Below are 26,412 nucleotides of genomic sequence, written 5' to 3'. Positions count from 1 at the left end.
GGCAGAGAGAAAGGAAGAAGCAGACTCCCTGCTGAGCAGGAACCCTGATGTTGGGGTCTCAATCCCAGGACCCCAAAATCATGATCTGAGCCCACAGCAGGTGCCTAACTGACTGAGCCACTGAGGCACCTGTAGTGAAAATGTTTTGAAGTCCTGAGGCTATATCCTGGGCCTTATGCTCCCCATTTGCTACCGCTTTCAGTGGTATGAAGAATGATTTCAATATAACTTGTGTAAGAGACCACTTTCATTGGCCTGCCGTCTGCCTAAAATATCAAATATCATTAGAACGTAAAACACAACAATAATAATGCTAATTGCAGACACTTAGAATTTGGTATGTGTCACATACTCTTCTAAGTAGTTTATGTATATTCCCTAATTTAAACTTCCAACTATCACAGTGAGGTAGATACTATTATTAACTTCATTTTACACATGAAGAAACTGAGACACAGAATTTGAAGTAATTTTTCAAGGTCAAACAGCAAATGCCCAGGGGAGTTGGGAATTCAAATCCAGGCATTCTGGTTCCTACAGAGATCCTGCCTCTAAAGCTGTTACTTGAAATATCTGATTGTCCCTGAAAGCAGCATGTTAACTTGTATAATCACTGGAATGCCCATGGTGATTTGTAAATGTGAATATTTAAAATTGTAATTGATGTGGTGCTTGGAATAGAAAACTAGAAAATTTTACCATAAGGTAATTTCCTGTCTTTCTGCCTTTGAACAATATGTAAATTTGTATGTGTACCTGATAAAATATAATTTAAAAACGTTAGAATGTTGTTTTTTAATACTAGAAGAGTGCTCAGAAAGCTTTTCTGTCAGGGGATTGTAAATATTTTGGGCTTTGCATGTCATAGGTCTCTATTGTAGCAGTATAATTCTGGGGAAGCCTTAAATCAGTATGTAGAGGAAAATGTGGCTGTGTCCAGTGACATTGTATTTACAAAAACAGATGATGGTGGTTTTATACTAGATTGTCAGTAGTTAAAAGTATTTCTTTTCTTTTTTAGCTACAAGAAGCAAAGGAGTTACAAACAAAGATTGTAAGGTGCATTCAGAAGTTCAGAGATGACATAAAAAAGTATGCAATTTAAGATTTTATTTATTCATGAGAGACACAGAGAGAGACAGAGACATAGGCAGAGGGAGAAGCAGCCTCCCTACAGGAAGCCTGATGCAGAACTCAATTCTGGGACTCCAGAATCATGCCCTGATCCAAAGGGAGGCTCTCAACCACTGAGCCACCCAGGCGTCCCGCAACAGGACAATTGAAAGCAGCACAGAAAATAACTTGAGTATTTATAAAGCAGATAAGTAGTATAGTATGAGAAATATATCCATTATGATAAATACATTGTTGTTTAGCTGGGTAAAAATATCAGCTTTGTGGGATTTTGAAATGCATAATTTTTGCTTACGATCCTTTTTTTTTCTTTTTTGCTTACGATCTTTAAATTTTGTACATTAACCCCAAAACACAACCAGAAAAATGGCACAATTGCCAAATCTACTTTTTAAATTTCTAAGAATTTATGTAAGACCTTTAGATGTTTGTTTAGAAATTATGTGGTATGTTTAAAATTTGTGTCTGAGAATAAATATTTTAAAATATGCATTTTAGGCTTGAAGTTGAAAATGCCGAGTTAAAAGTTACAGTCAAGGAGCAAGCAGGCCAAATTGAACAGCTTCAGAAAGACCTGTTAAGTTCAAGTTCGGTAAGTCAGTCTCTTAATTTCTGTCCTAAGGAGAAGGAATTTTTATATCTCTAGTAGTAGTGTATAAGAACATTTTGGATAATATGAAAATTCTCACTCATAAAAATATTTATTATATTCATATGGTTGCTATTTAACTACTCTTGGTATAATTCCTCTTTATAGATAAAGTTGACTGAATGCATAAATTAATCACTTTTGTAGTAAGATTTTAATAAAAAGGATTGTGATAGCCTAAGCAAAACAGTATTTTATATATATATATATCACATTTTGTTTATCTGTCAGTGATCATTTGGGTTTTTCTACCTCTTAGCTATTGTTGGTAATGCTGCTATGAATATTGGTATACTAATGTCTGAGTCCCTGCTAATATTTTTCAATATGTTTAAAATTCCCCAAACTTTGAGTAATAATTTGATCTTGAATGCTGACTTTCTCTTGTAATCTCAACCCTTCACTGAGATTTTGAGAATGAATTACTTTACTAATAATTTGTGGTGATTTGTAATTACAAATTGGTAGTGTGTTGTCTTCATTAAGAATGACTACAAGGGGGATCCCTGGGTGGCTCAGTGGTTTGGTGCCTGCCTTGGGCCCAGGGCATGATCCTGCAGTCCCCGGATTGAGTCCCACATGGGGCTCCCTGCATGGGGCCTGCTCCTCCTCTGCATGTGTCTCTGCCTCTGTGTGTGTGTGTGTGAGTGTGTTTGTGTGTGTCTCATAAATAAATAAATAGAATCTTAGAAAAAAGTAGAATGACTACTAGGTAATTATGCAAACATTTTTCTCAAAGGGATGTAGTTTTCTCCTTGTTGGATTTTGTAAAGGAAAAGAGATGCCAGTGAAAAAGTAGAAATGACTGCTCAGTCAGGGCCTTAGAGAGTAACCTAGTGCTCCTAGCATTCATTGCAAGTTCAGAAACGAATGTTTTTCTATTACCTTGAGTTAATCATACTTTCAGAGATTTAACAGTCCAATCTCAGAAAAGATTAATGTGCAATCCAGGACTCCAGTTTATTGATAGGTAGTGAAAACTATATAACCATTTATAAGCAGTACAGGATTATCGTGCCATTCATACCGTCCTTTGTAGGAGTGGCTACCAATGATTTAAGATGAGAAGATCGCTTTGGGACTTCTAAGTTGGAACTATGAGGTAGATGGACCTACAACTAGTTTCTTTCAGTGACATAAGTTAGGTACATGCAAATTTCATTAAACAATCATACCTATCAGGGGAACTAGCACATTCTGTTGACTGGTCCTTTCTGTGGCCAAAGAAACATCGAAAAAAACTTTTTTTCCTGACTTCATATAAAACTGCTCAAGTTGCTTTACTGTACTTTTCATGCAGTTAACTTGACAAGGAGTCTTATCTCTGACTGAGAGTGCCATGAGTTGTCCCCCTACAATATCACACAGGAATCTATTAGGAAGCCACCACATATTACAGAGTTTGTAAGAATATCCATAGATATTCTGTATATTCCTATAGAAATGAATTAGGGTTATGGTATAAAATGATTAGCCACTTTAAGCTTACCCTATAAAATAAAAACTTAAATAGCTTTCCAGCAACTTAGTTCATAGCCCTAATTTCTCTAGAAGGTTCTCACCTCATGAATCCCCAGGACAGAGACTACATCTGTGTTAAGATATTTCATGGACACCATTTTGAGGTGAAGAAATATGGATTGGGAAGAAGAGTTAGCTCTAGCTGACTTAAGCCTCTGAACAAAATAGTCAAGTATGTGTCTGAAAAGAACTTAGAAGAAGACTTCCGTAAGTTCACGTCTCTATGGAATAGGAAAGTATTCAAAAGGAAACAAAGGCAAACCGTTCATAATCCAACCCTTGGGAAGAACTTTTGCATTATAAAAGAAAAGCAAGACAAAGTACAATGGTCAGCATCCTGAGGGTAAAGGTGCCCCCCCCAGATTAAAAAATAATACACTGGGATCCCTGGGTGGCACAGCGGTTTGGCACCTGCCTTTGGCCCAGGGCGCAATCCTGGAGACCCGGGATCGAATCCCACATCGGGCTCCCGGTGCATGGAGCCTGCTTCTCCCTCTGCCTGTGTCTCTGCCTCTCTCTCTCTCTCTCTCTGTGTGTGTGTGTGTGACTATCATAAATAAATTTTAAAAAATTAAAAAAAAAATACACTCGGGATGCCTGGGTGTCTCTCTCATTAAGCGTCTGCCTTCAGCTCAGGGCATGATCCTGGAGTCCTGGGATGGAGTCCTCCATGGGGCTCCCTGCATGGAGCCTGCTTCTCTCTCTACCTGTCTCTTTGCCTCTCTCTCTCTCTCTCTCTGCCTCTCTCTCCCTGCCCCCCGCCCTCTCCCTCCATACCTCTCATGAATAAATAAATGAATAAATAAAATCTTTAAAAAATAACAACTCAAAGTAATCCCAAAAAGAGTCAAGATAAAATGTACAAGATTAACTGTGTGAGGTGCCTGTGTGGCTCAGTGGGTTAAACATCTACCTTAGGCTCAGGTCATCACCTCAAGGTCCCAGAATCGAGTCCTGTATACATCAGGCTCCCTCTGCAGCAGGGAGTCTGCTTCTCACTCTGTATCTGCTCCTCTCCCCATTCATGCTCTCTCTCTCTCAAATACATAAATTAAAAAAACTATAAAAATAACAGATTAGCTAACTAGAAAGGTAATGCACATCAGGTAACAGGTATTGAATGTGTGGTTGAAAATATTGTCTATGAGGAACTAGAAGGAAGATGGAAGCATACACATGACCTCAGTAAATGGGTCAAGGCTGAAAGTGTAGAATAGAGCATCTGGTTTTGAAGCCTTGGGATTTGGAGAACTCTGAGAGGATGTAAAAAAGAGGAATAACAACGGTCCAAGGACTGAATGTCAACGTTTGTTGTCATTTAGAAATGAAATGGGATTAGAAGAGCAGAGGGAAGATGTGGCATTGTTTTCAGCTGCTGCTGAGAAGTAAAGCAGGATCAGGACTTGTAAAAACAGATCCTTGATGATTGTCAAAATTTTTTAGTGGAATTCCAGGATTGAAAGTCAGATTTTAGTGTAAAAGACGCGATGAAAAGATGAATCTGTGGCTGAGATGACACATTAAAGAATGTTCGAGTCCAGTGAAAGGGGAAAAGCAAGATGATCGAAAATGCTGCAAGAGTAAGGAAACGTTTTTATAGAATATTGGGAAGCCTTGAATTTTATTTAGAGAGAAAAGTGGTCAATAGAAAAGAAGAAATTGAAATCTTGCAGAGAAATGTTTGAAATGCTTGCAGAGAAGGAGAGTATCTCATCCTAAAGTCAGATGATCATCAAAATTATAATGGGGACAGTATGGGAATTTTTCAGACTGTATCTTAAGCTGTGATCTCACAAAACCCAGAGTATCTTAAGACATTGGTGAAACTGCTTCTAGGACATCTCTAGAAACTCAGATGTAAGTATAGCCACCTTAAAGATTTTTTCATTAATGTGGATTAAAAACCTCTGTATTTCCCAAGTAAATTTTGGCAATTTAAATTCTAGAAACAAAAATGATGAAAATATAAACTCAGTTGAAGCTGTTTTAACAAACATCCTTATTTTTGAGATTTCTTTTCATTGACATTTGGTTCATAACCTACATTTTATATGTATTTTATAAACCTGTCTAAACACATATTACTCATGGATTCATGAGAAATAGCATTTTATAAAAGAAGAAGGAGTCTCTTGATTTTTGAAACTAATGTTCTTAAAAAATTGTTTCCAAAGTGTGGTGATGAAAAGGAAAACCTAAAGAAATGTATGGAGTTAAAACAGCCTTTGCAGTTCAGGTTGGATCAAGAAGTGAAGAAAAATGAGGAATTAGAAAAAGAGAATACTGGGTAAAACTAATATTTCACATCACTTTAACCATTAATTAACTAATTTATCTGTAATTGTAGTTTATAAAAACCTAAATAGAAATTCTTGCCAAAATACTACATTTACTCTTCCATGATTCCTTAAATAATAACAACAATGCCTTTGACATATATTGTCAACTGCGCTTTTCATTGTCCACCGTGAATTTTTTCTGCAAGACATCTTTGTTCTTAGGTAATCTTTCCTTTTAACAGTGTTCTTTTTTTAGAGCAGATATCCTAATCTCTAAAAACTTAACTGTGTCATTATATAACAACATCAAAAGTTATCTTGGATTCGCTTGTATTTCTTTTTATTTTAATTTATTTATTTGAATTCAAATTAATTAACTTATAGTGTAATATTAGTTTCAGAGGTAGAGTTCAGTGATTCATCAGTCTTATGTAACACCCAGTGCTCATGCCATCACATGCCCTCCTTAATCCCCATCAGGCAGTTACCCCATCGCCCCCAATCCCTTCCCCTCCAGCAACCCACAGTTTGTTTTCTAGTATTGAGTGACTTATGGTATGTGTCTCTTTCTGATTTCATCTTGTTTTACTTTTCCTTCCCTTCCCCTATGCCCGGAGCCAAAGGCCTACTCTCAGCCACTGAGCCACCCAGGGGTCCCAAGATTTCATTATTTATTGGCTGAGTAATATTCTGTTCTCTCTCTCCCTCCCTCCCTCTCTCTCTCTCTCTCTCTCTCTCTTTGTCCAATAAATAAATAAATATGATTATTTATTTATATCACGCCTTCTTTATACATACCTCTTTTTTTTTTAATTTTTATTTATTTATGATAGTCACACAGAGAGAGGGAGAGGCAGAGACACAGGCAGAGGGAGAAGCAGGCTCCATGTACCGGGAGCCCGACGTGGGATTCGATCCCGGATCTCCAGGATCGCGCCCTGGGCCAAAGGCAGGCGCCAAACCACTGCGCCACCCAGGGATCCCTATACATACCTCTTTCAAAGAATATTGGATCTCCTAGTTTGGCTATTGTGGATATTTACTGGTATAAACATATGGGTGCAGGTGCCCCTTTGGATCCTGACCAAAGTGATCTTTGGGATTCATACCTTCTAGTGCAATTGCTGGGTTTTACATAGGTAGCTCCTTTTTCAACTCTTTGAGGAACCTCCGGTACTGATTTCCAGAGTGGCTGCACCAGGTTGCATTCCCACCAACATCGTAAGAGGATCCCCCTTTCTCTGCATTCCCGCCAACATCTGTCATTTCCAGACTTGCTAATTTTGGCCATTATGAAAGGTGTGAGGGGGAAACTCACCATGGTTTTGATTTGTATTTCTCTGGTGCCAGCTGATGTTGAGCATGTTTTCATGTGTCTGTTGGCCATATGTATGTCTTCTTTGGAGACATGTCCTTTCATTTCTTCCCATTTCTTCATTGGGTTATCTTTCTTTGGGTGTTGACTTTGATTAGCTCTTTATAGACTTTGCATACCAGCCTTTTATCTGATAAGGCATTTGCAAACACCTTCTGCCATTCTGTCAGTTGTCTTTTGGTTTTGTCAACTGTTTCCTTGCTGTGTAAAAGCTTTTTATCTTGATGAAGTCTCAGTAGGTCATTTTGGCGTCTGGTGACATGTCTAGCAAGAAGTTGCTGCAGCCGAGGTCACAGAGGTTGCTGGCTGTGTTCTCCTCTAGGATTTTAATGGATTCCTATCTTACATTTGGGTGTTTCATCCATTTTGACTCTATTTTTGTGTATGGTGTAAGAAAATGGTCTAGTTTTATTCTTCTACATGTGGTGGTCTGATTTTCCCACACCATTTGTTGAAGAGACTGCTTTGTCTCCATTGGATTTTCTTTCCAGTATTGTTGAAGAGGAGTGGACCATAGAGTTGAGGGTCCACTTCTGGACTTACTCTTCTGGGCCATTGATTGACATGTCCGCTTTTGTGCCAGTACCATACTGTCCTGTTGATCACAGCTTTGCAATGGAGCTTAAAGACTGGCTTCTAATGCCACCAGCTTTGGCTACGTTTTTCAACATACCTTTGGCTATTCGGGGTCTTCTAAGGTTCCAAAGAAATTTTAGTATTATTTACTCCAGCTGTATGCAAAGAAGTTGGGGGCAGCCCAGGTGGCTCAGCGGTATAGCTCTGCCTTCAATCCAGGGTGTGATCCTGGAGACCCAGGATCGAGTGCCACATTGGGCTCCCTGCATGGAACCTGCTTCTCCCTCTACCTGTGTCTCTGCCTCTGTGTGTGTGTGTGTGTGTGTGTGTGTGTGTGTCTAATGAATAAATAAATAAAAAATCTTTAAAAAAAAGTTGGTAGTATTTTGATAGAGATTGCATTGAATGTAGAGATTGCTCGAGCTTGCATAGACATTTTAACAATATTTGTTCTTCCAATCCATGAACATGGAATGATTTCAGTTCTTTATGATGTCTCAATTTCTTTCCAGAATGTCCTGTCTTCTTCAGAGTACAGATCCTTGTCTCTTTGGGTGGGTTTATTCCGAGGTATCTTATGGTGTTTAGTGCAATGGTAAATGGAATTGACTCCTCAGTTTCTCTTTCTTCCATCTCATTGTTAGTGTATAGAAATGCAACTGATTTCTGTGCATGGATTTCCTATCCTGCTGCTTTGCTGAATTCAGGAAAGGGTCCTAACAATGTTGGCGTAGAGTCTTTTGGGTTTTCCACATAGGATATCCTGTCCTCTGAGAAAAGTGAGAGTTTGAGTTCTTTTCTGATTCAGACGCCTTTTTATTTATTTTTTGTTGTTGTTGTCTAAATGCTGAGGCTATGTCGAACAACACTGGTTGTCCAGAGAGTGGACCTCCCTGTTGTGTTCCTGACCTTAGCGGCAAAGCTCTCAGTTTTTCCCCATTAAGAATGGCATCGGATAAAGAAGATGTGGTTTATGTATACAATGGAATATTACTCAGCTATTAGAAATGACAAATACCCACCATTTGCTTCAACGTGGATGGAACTGGAGGGTATTATGCTGAGTGAAGTAAGTCAGTCGGAGAAGGACAAACATTATATGTTCTCATTCATTTGGGGAATATAAATAATAGTGAAAGGGAATATAAGGGAAGGGAGAAGAAATGTGTGGGAAATATCAGAAAGGGAGACAGAACGTAAAGACTGCTAACTCTGGGAAACGAACTAGGGGTGGTAGAAGGGGAGGAGGGCGGGGGGTGGGAGTGAATGGGTGACGGGCACTGGGTGTTATTCTGTATGTTAGTAAATTGAACACCAATAAAAAATAAATTAAAAAAAAAAGAATGGCATCGGGTGTGGGCTTTTCGTAGATGGCTTTTATGATATTGAGATGTGCTCCCCTCCTCCCTGCACTGTGAAGAGTATTGATCCGGAAAGGGTGCTGCACTTTGTCAACTGCTTTTTCTGCATCTCTTGAGAGGATCCTATGGTTCTTATCCTTTCTTTTATTTCTGTAGTGTATCACATTGATTCATCTGCAGATGTCGAATCACCCTTGCAGCCCAGGCATAAAACCCACTTGGACATGGTGAATCATCCTTTAATGTACTGTTGAATCCTCCCAGCCAGTGTCTTGGTGAGAATTTTGGCATCCGTGTTCATCAGGGATATTGGAGTGTAATTCTTCTTTTGGGTGGGGTCTTGCTCTGGTTTTGCAATCCGAGTAATGTTGGCCTCACAGAAAACACTGGAAGGTTTCCCTTCCATTTCTAATTTTTATAAACAGCTCCGAAGAATAGATTAATTCTTCCTGGAATGTGTGGTAGAATTCTCCTGGGAAGCCACCTGGTCCTGGACTCTTGGTTGTTGGCAGATATTTGATTACTGCTCCCATTTCCTTGCTGGTTATGGGTCTGTTCAGGTTTCCTGTGTCTTCCTGTTTTCAATTTTGATAGGAAGGGATCCATTTCTTCCAGATTGCTTAGTTTGTTGGCATATAGTTGCTCAGAATGTGTTCTTATATTTGTCTGTATTTCTCTGGTGCTGGTCGTGATCTGTCTTCTTTCATTCACGATCTTATTTCTTTGGGTCCGTTCTCTTTTTGATATGTCTGTCCAGGGGTTTATTGATCTTATTCTGTCAAAGAACCAGCTCTGGATTTCATTGATGTGTTCTGTTCCTTTGGTTTCTATTTCATTGATTTCTGCGCTGATCTTTACGAATTCTCTTCTCCTGCTGGTTTTAGGTTTTAATCTTCTGTTCTTTTCCAGCTCCTTTAGGTGTAAGGTTAGCTTGTGTACTTAGGACCTTTCTCATTTCTTGAGAAAGACTTGTATTGCTATATACTTCCTTCTTAGGATGACCTTTGCTACATCCCAGATGTTTTGAGCAGTTGTGTTTCCATTTTCGTTCGTTTCTATGAGGTTTTTAAAACTGTGCTTTTATTCCTTGGCTTGATTCTTTAACCTCCGTGTATTTGAATTCTTTCCAAATTTCCTCTTGTGATCAAGTTCCAGTTTCAAAGCATTGTGGTCTGAAAGTATGCAGGGAATGATGCCAATCTTTTGGTATCAGTTGAGACCTCATTTATGACCCAGTACATGATCTAGTATGGAACATGTTCCATGTGCACCCGAGAAGAATGTGTATTCTGTTGCTGTAGGATCGAATGCTCTGAAGTTATCTGTGAAGTCCATTTTGTGCAGTGTGTCATTCAAAGCCCTTGTGCCCTTGTGGATCTTCTGCTTAGATGATCTGGCCATTACAGTGAGTGGTGTGTTAAAGTGCCTACTATTATTGTATGACTATCAATGTGTTCCTTTAATTTTGATATTAATTGGTTCATAAGGGGGCCTGGGTGGCTCAGTCGGTTAAGCCCTTGCCTTTGGTCAGGTCATGTTCTCAGGGTCCTGGGATCAAGCCCTCATCAGGCTCCCTGTTCAGTGGGGAGTCTGCTTCTCCCTCTCCTGCTGCCCTTGCTTCTGTTCTCTCTCTGTGTCAAATAAATAAATAAATGAAATCTTAACAGAAAATCGGTTTATATAGTTGGCTGCTCCTACTTTAGACCTTTAGAGGCATTAAAACTTATAATTGTTCAATTTTCTCTTTGGATAGACCCTTTAATTATGGCATAGTGTCTTTCTTCATCTCTTAATGCAGTCTTTGGTTTAAAATACAACTTGTCTGATATCAAGATTGCCACCTCAGTTTTTTTTTAATGTCCTTTAATATGATAAAATGGTTTTCCACCCCCTCACCTTCAATCTGGGGTTGTCTTTGTGTCTAAAAATGAGTCTCTTACAGATAGCATATCGATGGGTCTTGCTTTTTTTTTTTTTTTTTTAATCCACTGGGATACCCTGTGTGTTTTGGTTGGGGCATTTGGCTTGTTTACATTCAGAGTAACGATTGAAAGATATGGATGTAGTGCCATTGTATTACGTGTCAAGTCCGTGTTTTGGTGTACTGTGTCTGTTCCTTTCTGGTCTGTTACTTTTGGGCTCTCTGTTTGCTTAAAGTTTCCCCTTTACCACTTCTTGCAGGGCTGTTTTAGGTTCGGTTTGTGCTGGAAGCTTTTTATCTCCCCTTGTATTTTGAATGAGAGCCTTGCTGGATAAAATTCTTAGCTGTAGATTCTTCTCATTGAGCACCCTGAGTATATCATGCCAGCTCTCTCTGGCCTGCTAGGTCTCTTTGGATAGATCCACTGCCAGTTGAATATTTCTCTCCTTCTTGGTTCAGGGCCTCGTGTTCCAAGCTGCTTTCAGGATTTTCTCTTTGTGTCTGAAATTTGCAAGCTTTGCTTGGAGATATTGACCTGTTTTTTATTGATTTTTGAGGAAGGTCCTCTGTGCCTCCTGGCACTTGAGTGCCTGTTTCTTTCCCCAGATGAGGGAAGATCTCTGCTATAATTTGCTCAAATATGCCTTCTTCCCCCTCCTTCCCCTCTTTTTCTGGGATCCCCATTATTCTAACATTGTTTTGCTGTGTGGTACGACTCATCTCTCAAATTCTCCTGTCATAGTCCAGTGGTTGTTTTCTCTTGCTTTTCCTCAGCTTCTTTATTCTCCATTGTTTTGTCTTCTATATCACTACTTCTCTGTGAAGCCTCATTTATCCTAGCAGTTAGAACCTTCATTTTTGATTGCATCTCACTAAGATTAGCCTTTTTTTTATCTCAACTTGATTAGATATCAGTTGTTTTATTTCTCCAGAAAGGCATTCTCTAGTGTCCTCTGTGTGTCTTTTAAGCCCAGCTATTATCTTGATGGTCATTATTCTGAACTCTCGCTCCAGCCTCTTCCTTCTATCCATGCTGATTAGGTTCTGGGCAGTCAGTACTACCTCTTGTTCTCTTTGTGGCAGTGAGTTTTTCCATCTTGTCATTCTGTCCAGAGAAGAAGAGATGAGTGAGAGAACAGAATAGAAAAATATCAAGAATGACCCCAGATAAATACATGCTAAACAAATCAGAAGAGACCCGAAGCCAATTTAAAGGTTAACAAAGGAGATAATAGAATTAGAAAGATCAAGAGAGCAGAGCAGTACACCGATACTATGTGAATTTTGGTCTTTTTGTTAGGAAATTGCATCCCCAAATGGTTAAGAGGAAACCTTGTATATATACAAAAATAAAATTAAATACAAGGAAAGTCTAGAATGTAAGTGTAAAAATGGAAATTAAAAGTCAAAATAAAAAGGATATTATCGGAGATCCCTAGGTGGCGCAGTGGTTTAGCGCCTGCCTTTGGCCGAGGGCGTGATCCTGGAGACCCGGGATCGAATCCCACATCGGGCTCCCGGTGCATGGAGCCTGCTTCTCCCTCTGCCTATGTCTCTGCCTCTCTCTCTCTCTCTCTTTTCTCTCTCTCTCTCTGTGACTATCATGAATAAATTTTTAAAAAAGGATATTATCACCCAGTTGAACAGAACTGAGTAATATACCATATCCTATGTCTTTTTGTTAGAGAAATATATCCCAAAGGAAAAACAAGCAGGACTTACATGTATATAGAAATAAAATTAAGTACAGTGAAAGAATAGAAGGTAACTCTGAAGGTGAAAGTTAACCAAGACTTGCAGAAAGTGGTCACTTTTCTATTTGTAGAAATGTTGCAATTCTTTCCTTAGATCTCTGGTTGATTTCACAGGTGTTCAGAATGATTTGAAAGCTCTCTGGCTGAATTTCTGGGATCAGACAAAACTATGTTCTCCTCTTGCTCTGCCATCTCTGACTCAAGTGGCTTACATTTTCTTCCTGCATTTTCTAGTTATAAAATATATCATTCATACAAAAATATATGTCTGACTTCATGAAGAATAAAATGAGCAATTTCACTACTCAGATTTTTAAAAAAGTCTTTCCGATGTCTCTGAAGCTCCCACCTGGCTTCCTTTCTGCTTATTTGCTGAGTATTTAAGTTTTGCTCTGATCCGCCAAAACTTTTCTGTCATTTAACTTTGTTTCTCTGCATTGTTTGGCATCCTTCACTTTCCTAAGAGTGTACTAGCCAAGGTATTCGATTTTTGTTTAAAACAGTCTCATAGGCCATCATCATACATTCTCTCTCTGCTGATTTCCTTTCTTCTAAAGCTCTGCCTCTTCCTTCTTCCTCTGAATTCAAACTTTATAAATATTTTTCTTTCCTGTTTCTCTTTCTGTTTTGAATGATCTCCTTTGATGTTTTTTGTCTGTATTTTCTTTCCTTCTTTTAGACTGGGGTAGGTGGGTACCAAAATGTATTTTTGTGTCTTTATAAAACATTAATAGATGAGGATGCTTTTCTTCCTCACCGTGGATTACTAGCCTCTACTACCTAATAATAGATTAATTTTTATATTCACATACTGAAAATAGATATTAATAATAACTTACAAGAACTCTTAATATAGTTACCCTGTTAACTCTTTAACTGCCATATGTGTCATAAAAATCTTTTCCATATTTTTTTACTTAGCAATGTAATTTAGTTGGTATTCTCTCAAACAATGAGAGATTGGAACAAATGAGATATCATAAGTATAGATTTGTTTCTGTGATAGAACATAGAACATATTATCTATTTAAATAAGTATTAAATATTTCTTCTTAAAGGACCTGACTTACTCATTCTATACCTTCTGCAGGCTTAAGAACCACTTAATAAACATGTTAAGAAGGATGTTAAGTAAATATGAAAATGGAGAGCTTCCTTTCTATGGAGATTTAAAAACCAGTCAAACGGAAATGGAAATTCAGATTAATATGCTAAGACAGAAGGTAATTTTTAATTAGTTTTGGGACTCTAAAATCATTGGGAAATAAATCCCTCTGTGATTTGAGCAGTAAAATACAGATTTTCCTAGTAATCTTACATACTTGATATATATTTTTGGTAATAACTTTATTGAGATATAATGAACATAAGATGCATATTCAAAGACTACCACAATCCATTTTAGAACATTTTGTCACCGTAAAAATAAACCCTATGCCCTTTAACTGGCACCTCATGCTAGTTTCCCCCTCCCTATTCTTCTTAGCCATAGGTAGTCACCGTTCTAGTCTCTGTCTCTATCGATTTGCTGCTGATTTTGGACAGGTCATCTCAATGGAATCACCAAATATTTGATCCTTTGTGACTGCCTTCTTTGGTTTAGCATGTTTTTAGATTTATTTTGTGCCATGTGTCAGAACTTTATTATTTTTTTAGTTCTGAATACTATCCCACCATATGGACAGCCCACATTTTATTTATGTATTTATCATTTGGTGGACGTTTGAGCTGTTACACTTTTTGGCTGTTGTTAATAATGCTGTTGTGAATGCACATGTACAAGCTTTTGCGTGAACATTTCACTTCTCTTGGGTATATACTTATAAATGGAATTGTTAGTTCATATGTTAAAGGACCTTTAACATTTTTGGTTTAAACCTTTTGAGGAACTGCCAGACTATTTTCCAAACTGGCTGCACCATTTTACATTTATGTCACCAGTGTTTGAGGATTCTCATTTTCCCTGATTCTTGTCAATGTTTGTCATTATCTGTTGTTTTTGTTATAGCTATCCTATTAGGTGTAAAATGACACGTTGTAGGGGTATTTTCATTTGTTTCAAATTTTTATTTGAATTCTCGTTAGTTGACATATCATGTAATATTGGTGTCAGGAATAGAATTTAGTGATTCCTCACTTAAATACCCAGTGCTCATCAGTACAAGTGCCTTCCTTAACACCCATCACTCATCTAGCCCCCCCTGCCCACCTCGACAGCAACACTTAGTTTATTCTCTATGGTTGAGAGTCTCTTATGGTTTGCCTCTCTTTCTCTCCTTTTTTTCCACCTTCCCTTATGTTCATCTGTTGTTGGTTTTTTTTTTTCTTAATTCTTAATTCCACATAGGAGTGAAATCATATGGTATTTGTCTTTCTCTGACTTATTTCACTTAGCATAATACACTTGTTGAGTTCCATCTGTCTTGTGGTTTTAATTTGCATATTTCTTAGAACTAGTGATGTTGAGCATCTCACCTTTATATGTGGTCATTATTCATTTCTATATCTTGCTTAAAGAACTAATCATTTATTTTGCCCATTTTTATATTGGATTGTCTTTTCATTATTGTAAGAGTTCTATCTATATCCTAACTACTATTTATTTATGATAGTCACAGAGAGAGAGACAGAGGCAGAGACACAGGCAGAGGGAGAAGCAGGCTCTATGCACCGGGAGCCTGACGTGGGATTCGATCCCGGGTCTCCAGGATCGCGCCCTGGGCCAAAGGCAGGCGCCAAACCGCTGCGCCACCCAGGGATCCCTCTACCAAGCATTTAAAGAAAGAGTTAGTATGCGTTCTTCTCAAACTGTCCCAAAAAACAGAAGAGGAAGGAAAGCTTCCAAATTCATTTGATGAGGCCAGCATTACCCTGACACCAAGACCAGATAAAGACACCACAAAGAGAATTACAGGCCAATTTTCTAGTGCAAAAATCCTTAACAAAATAGTAGCAAACTGAATCTAACAATACATTAAGAAAATCACCGCCATGATCAAATGGGATTTATTCCTGGGTTACACGGGTGATTCAGTATCTGCAAATCAATCAGTGTGATGCACCATATTAATAAAAGAAAGAAGAATCATCATCATTTCCATAGATGTAGGAAAAGCGTTTGATGAAGTACAATATCCATGCATGATAAAAACCCTCCACAAAGTAGGTTTAAGAGGGAACATACCTCAACATAATAAAGGGAATATATGAAAAAATGCACAGATAATGTCCTCCTAAATGGGGAAAAACCAAGAGAAAAAGTTCATGTCTGGTGTTGTTGATGCTGGCTGTTGCCTAGATTTATAGTTAGGGCAGGCAGCCAAAATGCTTACACTGGCACACCTGGACTCTCTTTGTGGCCTGAGCCTCCTCACAAGAGGAGGGGCTAAATTCCGAGTAAGCAGGCTGAGATACAGAACAGGGCAGAAGCTGTGTTGCCTTTCATAGCCTAGCCTTGGAATACACACAACATCACATTGACCATATTCTGTTCGTTAGTAGCAAGTCACTAAGGTTAGCCCACGGTCTTTTTGTTTTGTTTAGTTTTTTAAAAAAATTTTTTTTTAATTTTTATTTATTTATGATAGTCACACAGAGAGAAAGAGAGGCAGAGACACAGGCAGAGGGAGAAGCAGGCTCCATGCACCAGGAGCCCAATGTGGGATTCGATCCCGGGTCTCCAGGATCACGCCCTGGGCCAAAGGCAGGCGCCAAACCGCTGTGCCACCCAGGGATCCCTGTTTTGTTTAGTTTTAATGGAATACTGGAACACCTATGAACACATGAAGAACGCAATTTTTAGTGTAATTTACCCACTGGCCACAGTGTTCTATATTCCTTTCACATGAAAAATGCACTCACCTCCTCCCAGTACCTCCGACAAATCTCAGTTATCATGGCATCGGGTTCAGGATGGAGTCCAAGATCTTGCCATCTTAATCAGATGCAGCGGGGATAAGGTGCCAGGGTTTTGTTGTCTAAATTTTAGTCCCTGGAGTGCAGGTTCTCTCAATAGGAATGAAGACTTGAGAATTAAAGAGAACAGTTCTCTACTATTGAAAACACAACATTCTGGTTACTTGCTAAAGACTCTTCCATTCAGAAAGAAAATGGAAGTCACACTAGACCATAGCAGGTTTGAAATGCAGCCTGATGCATGCTGTCCATTTTTCAGTCAGACTTAGTCTGAAACCATGGAAATTTTTCTCCATGGCTCTCTGCTATCTATCCTCTCTGAGCTCTTGGTTCTGTCCAATGACCTGTGTTTGCAGTTGTGTTTTCAGCCTGCTGCCTCCCTGTGGGGACTTCTAAGACCCAAAGGCCTATTTTCAGTCTGTGCTATCTAGGTCTCTTTTAGTCCAAGCTCGCAAACAGTGGTTTTGATGCTATAATTTTCTTAACTTCTTGAGTTTTTCTGTGAGAATCAATGGATTGATTTTATGTCAGTAGAAAAGCCAGTCTCCCGGATCTTTTTGAGATAAACTTTTCAACTGGGCTCTCCTGTGAAGCTCATACTCTTAAGATCCTTAAAGAAATTTGAGGCATACCTGAAATCCTTCTGAGGTCTTAACAAAAGGTTTTATAATCTTGGCTTCATCCATAGGCCAGGTTTTCCTGGATTTGCTCTTGACCCAGGATGCATTTCTTTATTTTAGCATTATTTGACATTTCAGCATATGGAAAGGCTATAAATGTGGAAAAAATATTTGCACCCAGTTTGTCCGGGTCTTTCATACTGCATAGACCTTGTTTAGTTTATCTTTTGTGTCCCGTTTTACTTTCAAGTGGTTTGTGGTGCGAGTTCCTTTTCCTCTAGTGTCATTTTCTTCACTTGCCTGGAACCTTTACTGTCAGCCTCTTCAAGGGCCATCAGGTTTCCATTAACAGTCTGTTGGAAGCCCTTTTGGTTTTCATTCTTACTCTTCCCTACATCCTTTCAGTTTCTACCTACCTCTCGGTTCAAAGGAGGTTCAGGTTTAAATATTTTAATGTCAGCACCCCATGTTTAATACCAGTTTCTGTGCCAGTTATTTATTGTGGCATCATAAACCACCTGAAAACCTAGTTGCTCAAAACAGCATTTATTTGGTTCACAAGTGTTTAGTTTAGGCAAAGCCGAGTAAGGCTAACTCATTTCTTCTTCATTTGGTGTCAGCTGAGATGACTGGAAGCTGGGGACTAGAATCATCTAAAATCACATTCATGCAAATGTTTAGCTGTTGAGGCTGGCTTTTGGCAAGGACGTTAGCTGGGTCAGTCTCAGCTGAAATGTCTACATGAAGACACACCAGGTGGCCTGGGCTTCCCACAGCAGCTAGATTCTAAGGGTTAGTTTCCCTAGAAGAAGAATGTCAATGGAAGCTATATCACATTTTTTAACCTAGCCTTAAAAAAATCACACAGCAGTTCTGCCGAATTCTATTCACTGGAAACCAATTACTAAGGTCAGCACATTTTAAGGGGTGGGATTATCATGGGAGAAGTGTCAAAAAATTTATAAAACCACCACATCCACTTACCCTGTCTTATCAATCATATCCAGAAGAAAGAAGTTCTTCCCAACTCAGAATCACTGAAACCCTGTCAGGTTTTTCAGTGGTGGTTTTTGGTGCTTAATATGTTCCCTTGTTTTGTGGGAGTAACAGAGGATTATAAGATAATACTATTCAATTAGGCGGTTTTTTTTTTTTTGTCCGAAAGTATAAGTTTCATCTCACTAAATTTTTATACTGAGAGGTGTAGTTTCTTAATCCTGAGAATCATTTCTCCTGGGAATGCAATTCAAATTAATGTAAATCATTTGTAATTCAGAAAAAGGCTTGTGGCTTAGAATCAGTATTTATAGATTCAATAATTAGAGTCTTATTTTCAAGGTCTTCTCTTAGGAAGCATTTATTGGTTCAGACCTACATAAGTCAATATGATATTACTAAAACTTTTTAAAAATTAATGGGAGTATTCATTGGGACACTCGAGTGGCTCAGTGGTTTGTGTATCTGTCTTTGGTTCAGGGCATGATCCTAGGGCCTTGGGATCGAGTCCTTCATCGGGCTCCCTGTGGAGCTTGTCCCTCTGCCTATATCTCTGCCTCTCTCTATGTGTCTCATGAATAAATAATTTTTAAAAATTATGGTGTGTTAGGATGGGGGAAGGGGCCAGAGACTTTCTTTTCTTTTTTAAAATTTTATTTGAATTCAATTTGCCTATATAAGAGACTTTATACTAAGAGGTGACTTACAGTTATTTTATGGAGGAAAGATCTGAAGCAGTCATAGAAAAATACATAAAATGAAGTACAAATGTTGTATGGCAAAGACAATGATAGCAGAGATCTTTTTTAATAACTCCTAGTGGTTTTAACACTGTTCTTAATTTTCTAAGTGCTTCAGGGTTCCACATTCTAAGACTCTACTACAATATAGATTATATTTTATTGCAAATGAATTTATTTTAAAATGGGAGCACCTGGCTGACTCAGTCAGTAGAGCATATGACTCTTGATCTTGACGTTATGAATTCGAGCCTACGGTTCAGTACAGAGACTTAAACATAAAATGTTTTTTAAAATGTTGGTTATAGTTTTGAGTTAAACTAATTTCATTCCATTTCCAAACTGTATTGTTCTATTCATGCAGATTGGTGATCTTAGAGCAAGATTGGAAACTGAATCTTCAAGATGTATAGACCTGGATGCAAAAAATCAAGTTCTTCAACAGGAGTTATTATCTATGAAAGCAACAGAGAGGGAATGTGAAAAACTAAAACAGATTAAAAAGAACTTGGAAGAAAAAGTAGTAAACCTCAGAAGTCATGCAGAAGTCAATGTGGTACAAGGCATTCAAGTAGAAAAGTATTATAAATGGGAGATTGACCAGAGAGTAAGATTGATTGTAGAAGAAAGATTAAAAGAAGTCAATCTATTTTTACAGGTTAGTTTATTGATCTGTGATATGCTTTCATTTATTTCATTACAAATTACACTTTGGTTATATGCATTGTGTAGGTTTCCTCTGCTTCCTTTACAGCAATCTGTTTGGTATATTTCTGGAGGCATTCGTTCCTCCCTGTAAAGATTTCAGTTTTCATCATTATTCTCACTAAATTGATCTTTCAGAATGATTTATGACCAGTATGTATGAAACAAGACTATTTTTTTGAGATTTTATTTATGTGTTCAGGAGATACACAGAGAGAGGAAGAGAGAAGCAGAGACACAGGCAGAGGGAGAAGCAGGCTCCATGCCAGGATCACACCCTGGGCCGCAGGCAGGTGGTAAACCGCTGAGCCACCCAGGGATCCCCTGAAACAAGACTATTAAGAGGAAAAGAAAAAATTGTGATTTAAAACTTTTACCATGGGGAAAAAAATAAAATAAAATAAAACTTTTACCATGGAGATTCCTGGGTGGCCCAGTGGTTTTAGCACCTGCATTTGACCCAGGGCGTGATCCTAGAGTCCCAGGATCGAGTCCCACATCGGGCTCCCAGGGTGGAGCCTCCTTCTCAGCCCGTGTCTCTGCCCCCCTCTCTCTCTCTGGCTTTCATGAATAAATAAAATAAAATCTTTAAAAATAAATAAATTTAAAAAAATAAAACTTTTACCATGGAGTATCTAGGTGGCTCAGTTGGTTAAGCAGCAGACTCTTGATCTCAGCTCAGGTCTTGGTCTCAGGTTTGTGAAATCAAGCCCTGCATTGGGCTCCATGTTCCATTCCTAGGTTATTCTTCCTTTTTGAAGATTTCATTTATTTATTTATTTCCTTATTTATTTATTGAACATGAGCAGGGGGATTGGCAGAGGGGGAGAGACAGAGAGACAGAGAGACAGAATGAATCCTGGGTAGACTCCATACTGGGTGCGACACAGGGCTTGGCCTCAGGACCTCTGACTGAGAACATGCTCTGAGCAGAAATCAAGAAACAGGTTATTCTCAAGTTGTATTATGCACTTTTTAAAATTTTTAATTGATTCTCTTGTTCTTTGAAGTATCAGATTGCATGAGTACTAATATAAGAATGATTAAACTTTATTTTTATCATTCAGATTCAATTCAGGTGACATTGGTGATAAATATTTTACACTTCAGCTTTTTTTTTACACATTTAAAATTGCTCTCTGAATCATTGAGTCCCAACTGAAGGAAAGAAATATACTATAATTACTCAAGTTTTAGCTGTTTTAAAACTGTGCTTTTAATTTGCTTTAGAGACAAGCAGCATCTCAAGAAAACTTAGAGCAGTTAAGAGCAAGTCATGATGCTTCAATAAGAAGTCAAGTGGCACTCAGAATTAAAGAGCTGGAATCTGAACTTCAATCCCAAATAAGAAATTCTCAGGAACTTAAAATAGAATTGGAAAAGTACAGGCAACTCTACCTAGAAGAATCAGAAATGCGAATGTCATTGACAAAAAAACTGAGCAAGTAAGTTAAAACAGAATCAATGAAAATAGATTTAGCTTATTGATTTGCCTCTAAAGCATAATTTTTATGGAGATGGGTTCATGAGATTAGTAGGAAGTGAAAGCCAACTGGATAGTATAATTTTGGAAAATAACATTTGTAAATAAACTTACCATTTTATGTTCATCCAGGATAGTTTGCCTCTCTCCTCTTTTTTTTTTTTTGTGTGTGGGGGGGTTATATGATTTTACTTTTTCCCGTTAATATTTTCAGTTACTCTATCTTGTTGTCTTTACAAACTAATTGTTTAAAACTTTATAATTTAGACAGCATATTATTTTTTTAAAGTTGATATATTTTATTTAACACAATACATCAAAAAATATCCTTTCAACTTGTGATCAATATAAAATTATTACTGAGATATTTCATATTTTTTTCATTCGAAGTCTTAAAAATCTAGCATGTATTTTACAATTATGGTATATTTCAATTAGAACACTAAATTTTCATTGGGAATACGTGTCTATATTTAAACTTAATAAAATTTATAGTGGAAAAAGCAGATTCACATACTGCATCTCTACAACCCTACTTAAAATTTTTTTTATTTTTTTTTATTTTTTTTGGAGTTCAATTTGCCAACATGTTGCATAACAATTTGCCAACATATTGCATAACAACCAGTGCTCATCCCGCCCAAGTGTCCCCCTCAGTACCCATCACCCAGTCACCCCAATCCCCTGCCCACCTCCCTTTCCACCATCCCTTGTTTGTTTCCCAGAGTTAGGTGTGTCTCGTGTTTTGTCAACATCACTGATATTTTCACTCAGTTTCTCTCCTTTCCCTTTATTCCCTTTCACTAATTTTTATATTCCCTAAATGAATGAGACCATATAATGTTTGTCCTTTTCCGATTGATTTATTTCACTCAGCATAATACCCTCCAGTTCCATCCACGTTGAAGCAAATAGTGGGTATTTAGACAGCATATTACTATAAAATTTTTTGTCAGAATTACCCTAAATAGAAATATTAATGAGTTCATTTTTGGAAGATTACACCTTTAACCCAAAAGATCAAGTGCCAATACTATACAGGTTGGTAAATTAACTTTCTTGATTGTGTCTTTGGTATTATTACTAGAGAGCCTGAGGGTGGGGGAAACCTTTGTATGTTTTCTACTTTATATAAAAGTATACATGTGAAACAGAGAAAGATTCACACTGGGGTGAAAGGCAGTATAAATCCCAATGTGGCTAAAAATAGCATCATGGTGGGCATGAGGGGGTGTGTGGAAGACAAAAAGGGCAGATTCTACTTCCAGGGCCTTGGTAAGTGTGTTATCAGCTAATTGCCTCTGGAGCTGTTTCGGTCCTTCTGATCACTGCTCTGCCATCTACCTGGCCCCTAGAGGTTGTTGGTCTGAGGTATTCCTCAGTGCGAAACCCTCAATTTCTCTGAGGCAATGAGTAAAATGTACAAGAGTGGTGAAAGCACATCCTTGAAAATGTCTTTGAGGGATGGTTTATTTTTATGTTCTGAACTGGTTTACTAAATACAAATATGTGTAACGGCATTCTCCAGAATCTTGTAATTACAGCCATTCCAGAAGGTAGCAAGTATTACCTGTCAATCCATGTGCATCACTGTCAGCCATTTCTTTCCCTCCCCTAATTTGAATTTCTTGTTAGTTAGTTATCCCTGGAATCATATATACTCCTTTGGAATAATTTTAAACCTATAAATATATATAGTAGCTCTGCTCTGTCACATTTTCAGTGTTAAAACACTGTTTACTGGCACATTCTGTTTGCTATTATGGAAACTTAAAAAAATGCAGGTCATGCAGGAATGATTTGGGTAGAAATAAAATACTAAGCACTTGTGTTGTGTAATCTTCACAGGACTAATGAGAGGCTGGCAGATATCACTACCAAATATCTGGTGGAGAGACAGCAGAACAGACCTTTCCACAGCACTCTTACTATGGGACCAGTCTTGGAAGGGCCTTATGTTGGAAATTTGACTAGTAGTTTACTGCTGGATAGAAATGTTACTCCAAGAGAAAATGTAATGATTCCTACCTCAAGGCCGCAGACTTCAGTTAGCAGCATTGAAACTCACTTGTTCAAGGTTAGTTATATTATCTTTCTTTTCTTGAGTTTCAGATTTCCAATAAAATTTTTGTTTTTAATTTGGTGAAATTCTGAGTTAACTGAATAATACTCATTAAGTAAAAGTTATACTGGTTTGTGCTAATAAGGAAATGGGACAGAAATTTTATGGTATTTTTTTAAGCTCCTGGAGCTCTTATTGTCAAGAGATACCTATTATTAACTTTATTCAATAAATACAACTAAACTGACACATTTTATCTTCTTATTTTTTAAAGATTTTATGTATCTGAGAGAGAAGAGAGTGTGCCCATGAGTGGGGAGAGAGGTAGAGGGAGGGGGAGAATCTCAAGCAGGCTCCCCACTGAGTGTGGAGCCTGACTCAGGGCTTGATCCCATGACTCCGAGATGATGATCTGAGCTGGAATCAAGAGTTGGATGCTTAACCAACTGAGTTCCCAAGGCACCCCCAAACAGACCCATTTCCTTGAAAAGCTATGTTAAATTGGATTTTGGAAAGTAAATATTATTACCTACTAACCCAAAGTACACTTAGATGCTTTGACTTATTCTCTAATTAGCAATAGTTTATAATATGTTTAAAGTTTGCTGTAACCCAATTTTCCACCCCTATGCATAAGTGAATGATTAGAATCCAAACGCTTAACCATGTAGGGATATTTATTATTTTAACTATTCCACGGTAAGTCCTTTTTATGAATTAAATAAACTTGTAACACTAAATTGATAGTTCTATGTTTTGGAGGCACCCGTATGACTGAGTGGTTTAGCATGTATCTGCCTTTGGCTCAGGTCATGATCCAGGGGTCCTGGGATTGAGTCACGCAACAGGATCCCCATAGGGAGCCTGCTTCTCCCTCTGCCTATGTCTGTGCTTCTCTCTCTGTACTTTTTATGAATAAATAAATAAAACAGTTTAAAAAATGTTGTAAGTTTTGGCATTTTCTTACATGAGAGCACATCCCTAATTGCTTTCTTATAACACCTTTTTTTTTAACTTATATTACTTCTATTTCAATTTTTATAAAATGGCTTGCTGAGCAACTGTAGAGATTTTCTAAATAAGTAAGTCAAAGAAATATTTGATTCTTTCTTTTCTTTTTTTTTTTTGAGAGAGAGAGAGAGAGAAAAAATGAAGGAAAGCAAGCAGGTGGTAAAGGGCAATGGGAAAGAGAGAAGAGAGACTCTTAGGCAGGCTCCATGCTCAGAGTGGAGCCGGATCTCATGACCCTAAGATCATGACCTGGGCCAAAATCAAGATTCTGACACTTAACTGACTGAGCCACCCAGGCACCCCACAAATAATTGGATATTTCAAATGAAATTTACATATATTTACCTTGATGCCATCACTTGAATGATTGATGACTAAGATGGCAGTGATAGGGAGCCTTTAATAACAACCCATTTCCATTATGTATCATTGTTGTTAAAATACCCATTTCAATCAATGCACATAGGCTTATGATTTTGATAGTATATTCGTGGTTTTATTAATGTAGAAAAATGTAGCATAGACTCATGTTAAATGAAGCCTTAGTCTTGTTCTTTCATTCGACTTCCTTGTTTTCTTGCTCTATTCTCTTCTGATTCGATGACTTTTAGTATTATGTTTGGATGCTTTTCTTCCTTTTGTGTATCCGTTATAAATATTTGGTTTGTGATTACCATGAAGTTCATATATAACATCCTGTGTATGTATAGCAATCTCTTTTAAGTTGATGGTTACTTCAGTTCAAACAGATTTTAAAAACACTGCATTTTTACACCCTGCCTTGTTTTATAAATTTGATGTCATAGTTTACACCTTTGTATTTTGTGTATCCCTTAACTAGTTACTGTAGATATAATTGATATTATTCCTTTTGTCTTGTAACCCTCATACTGGCTCTATAAAAATGATTGGTCTATTACCTTTACTGTATGTTTGTTTTTATGATAAAACTGTCTCATTATTTTCTTATTTCTAGTTATGGTCTTTCTTTCTTTCTTTCTTTCTTTGAGAGCAGAGTGAGTGAGAACACAAGTGAAGGGGAGGGAGGGGCAGAGGGAGAGGGAGAAGCAGGCTCCTCTCTGAGCAGGGAACAGGGAGTCCCTTGCAGAGCTTGATCCCAGGGTCCTGGGAGACTCTTCACTGACAGCCGTCCAGGTACCCTGGCCTTTTCTGATTAAAGAAGTCCTTTTAACATCTCTTATAAGACCTATTTAGTGGTGATGAACTTCTTTAAGTTTTGTGTGGGAAACTCTATCTTTCTTTCAGTTCTGAATTATAAACCTGCCAAAAATATCCTAGGTTTTTTCCTCTTAGCACTTGGAAAATATCATGCGACAATTTCTTTTCTTTTTTTTTAATTTCTTTTTATATGATAAATTTATTTTTTATTGGTGTTCAATTTACCAACATACAGAATAACACCCAGTGCTCATCCCGTCAAGTGCCCCCCTCAGTGCCCATCACCCATTCACCCCCATCCCCTGCCCTCCTCCCCTTCCACCACCCCTAGTTCATTTCCCAGAGTTAGGAGTCTTCACGTTCTGTCTCCCTTTCTGATATTTCCTACCCATTTCTTCTCTCTTCCCTTCCATTCCCTTTCACTATTATTTATATTCCCCAAATGAATGAGACCATATAATGTTTGTCCTTCTCCGATTTTTATTGGAGTTCAATTTGCCATCATTTAGCATAACACCCAGTGCTCATCCCAAGTGCCCCGCTCAGTGCCTATCACCCAGTCACCCCCCGCCCACCTCCCCTTACACTACACCTTGTTCATTTGCCAGAGTTAGGTGTCTCTCATGTTTTGTCACCCTCAGCGATATTTTCACTAATTTTCTCTCCCTTTATTCCCTTTCACTAAATTTTATATTCCCCAAATGAATGAGACCATTATAATGTCTGTCCTTCTCCGATGGACTTATTTCACTCAGCACAATACCCTTGAGGTCCCTCCACGTTGAAGCAAACGGTGGGTATTTGTCGTTTCTAATGGCTGAGTAATATTCCATTGTATACGTAGACCACATCTTCTTTATCCATTCATCTTTCGATGGGCACCGAGGCTCCTTCCACAGTTTGGCTATTGGGGACATTGCCGCTAGAAACATCGGGGTGCAGGTGTCCTGCCGTTTCACTGCATCTGTATCTTTGAGGTAAATCCCCAGCAGTGCAATTGCTGGGTCGTAGGGCAGGTCTATTTTTAACTCTTTGAGGAACCTCCACACAGTTTTCCAGAGTGCATGCCACAGTTTTGGCTGAAAAATCCACTGATATCCCTGTAGTGGTTCGCTTTGATATAACTAATTG

General features: G+C 38.1%; 1 protein-coding gene across 1 annotated transcript in view; it reads left to right on the top strand.

Moving 5' to 3' along the window:
- Nucleotides 1-26,412, top strand: part of LOC144313590 (ankyrin repeat domain-containing protein 26-like) — a 77,734-nt gene that overhangs the window by 37,852 nt on the left and 13,470 nt on the right. Inside the window, 7 exon segments of the mRNA XM_077896516.1 lie at nucleotides 1,022-1,092; nucleotides 1,633-1,726; nucleotides 5,479-5,591; nucleotides 13,661-13,793; nucleotides 19,206-19,499; nucleotides 20,777-20,991; nucleotides 22,878-23,106. Coding sequence (XP_077752642.1) covers nucleotides 1,022-1,092; nucleotides 1,633-1,726; nucleotides 5,479-5,591; nucleotides 13,661-13,793; nucleotides 19,206-19,499; nucleotides 20,777-20,991; nucleotides 22,878-23,106 — 1,149 coding nt within the window.

This window comes from Canis aureus, chromosome 5 (assembly GCF_053574225.1).
Source record: "Canis aureus isolate CA01 chromosome 5, VMU_Caureus_v.1.0, whole genome shotgun sequence".
Taxonomy (NCBI): Eukaryota; Metazoa; Chordata; class Mammalia; order Carnivora; family Canidae; genus Canis; species Canis aureus.
Note: the sequence above shows the minus strand (reverse complement) of the source record. Positions and strands in the feature narration are given on the sequence as shown.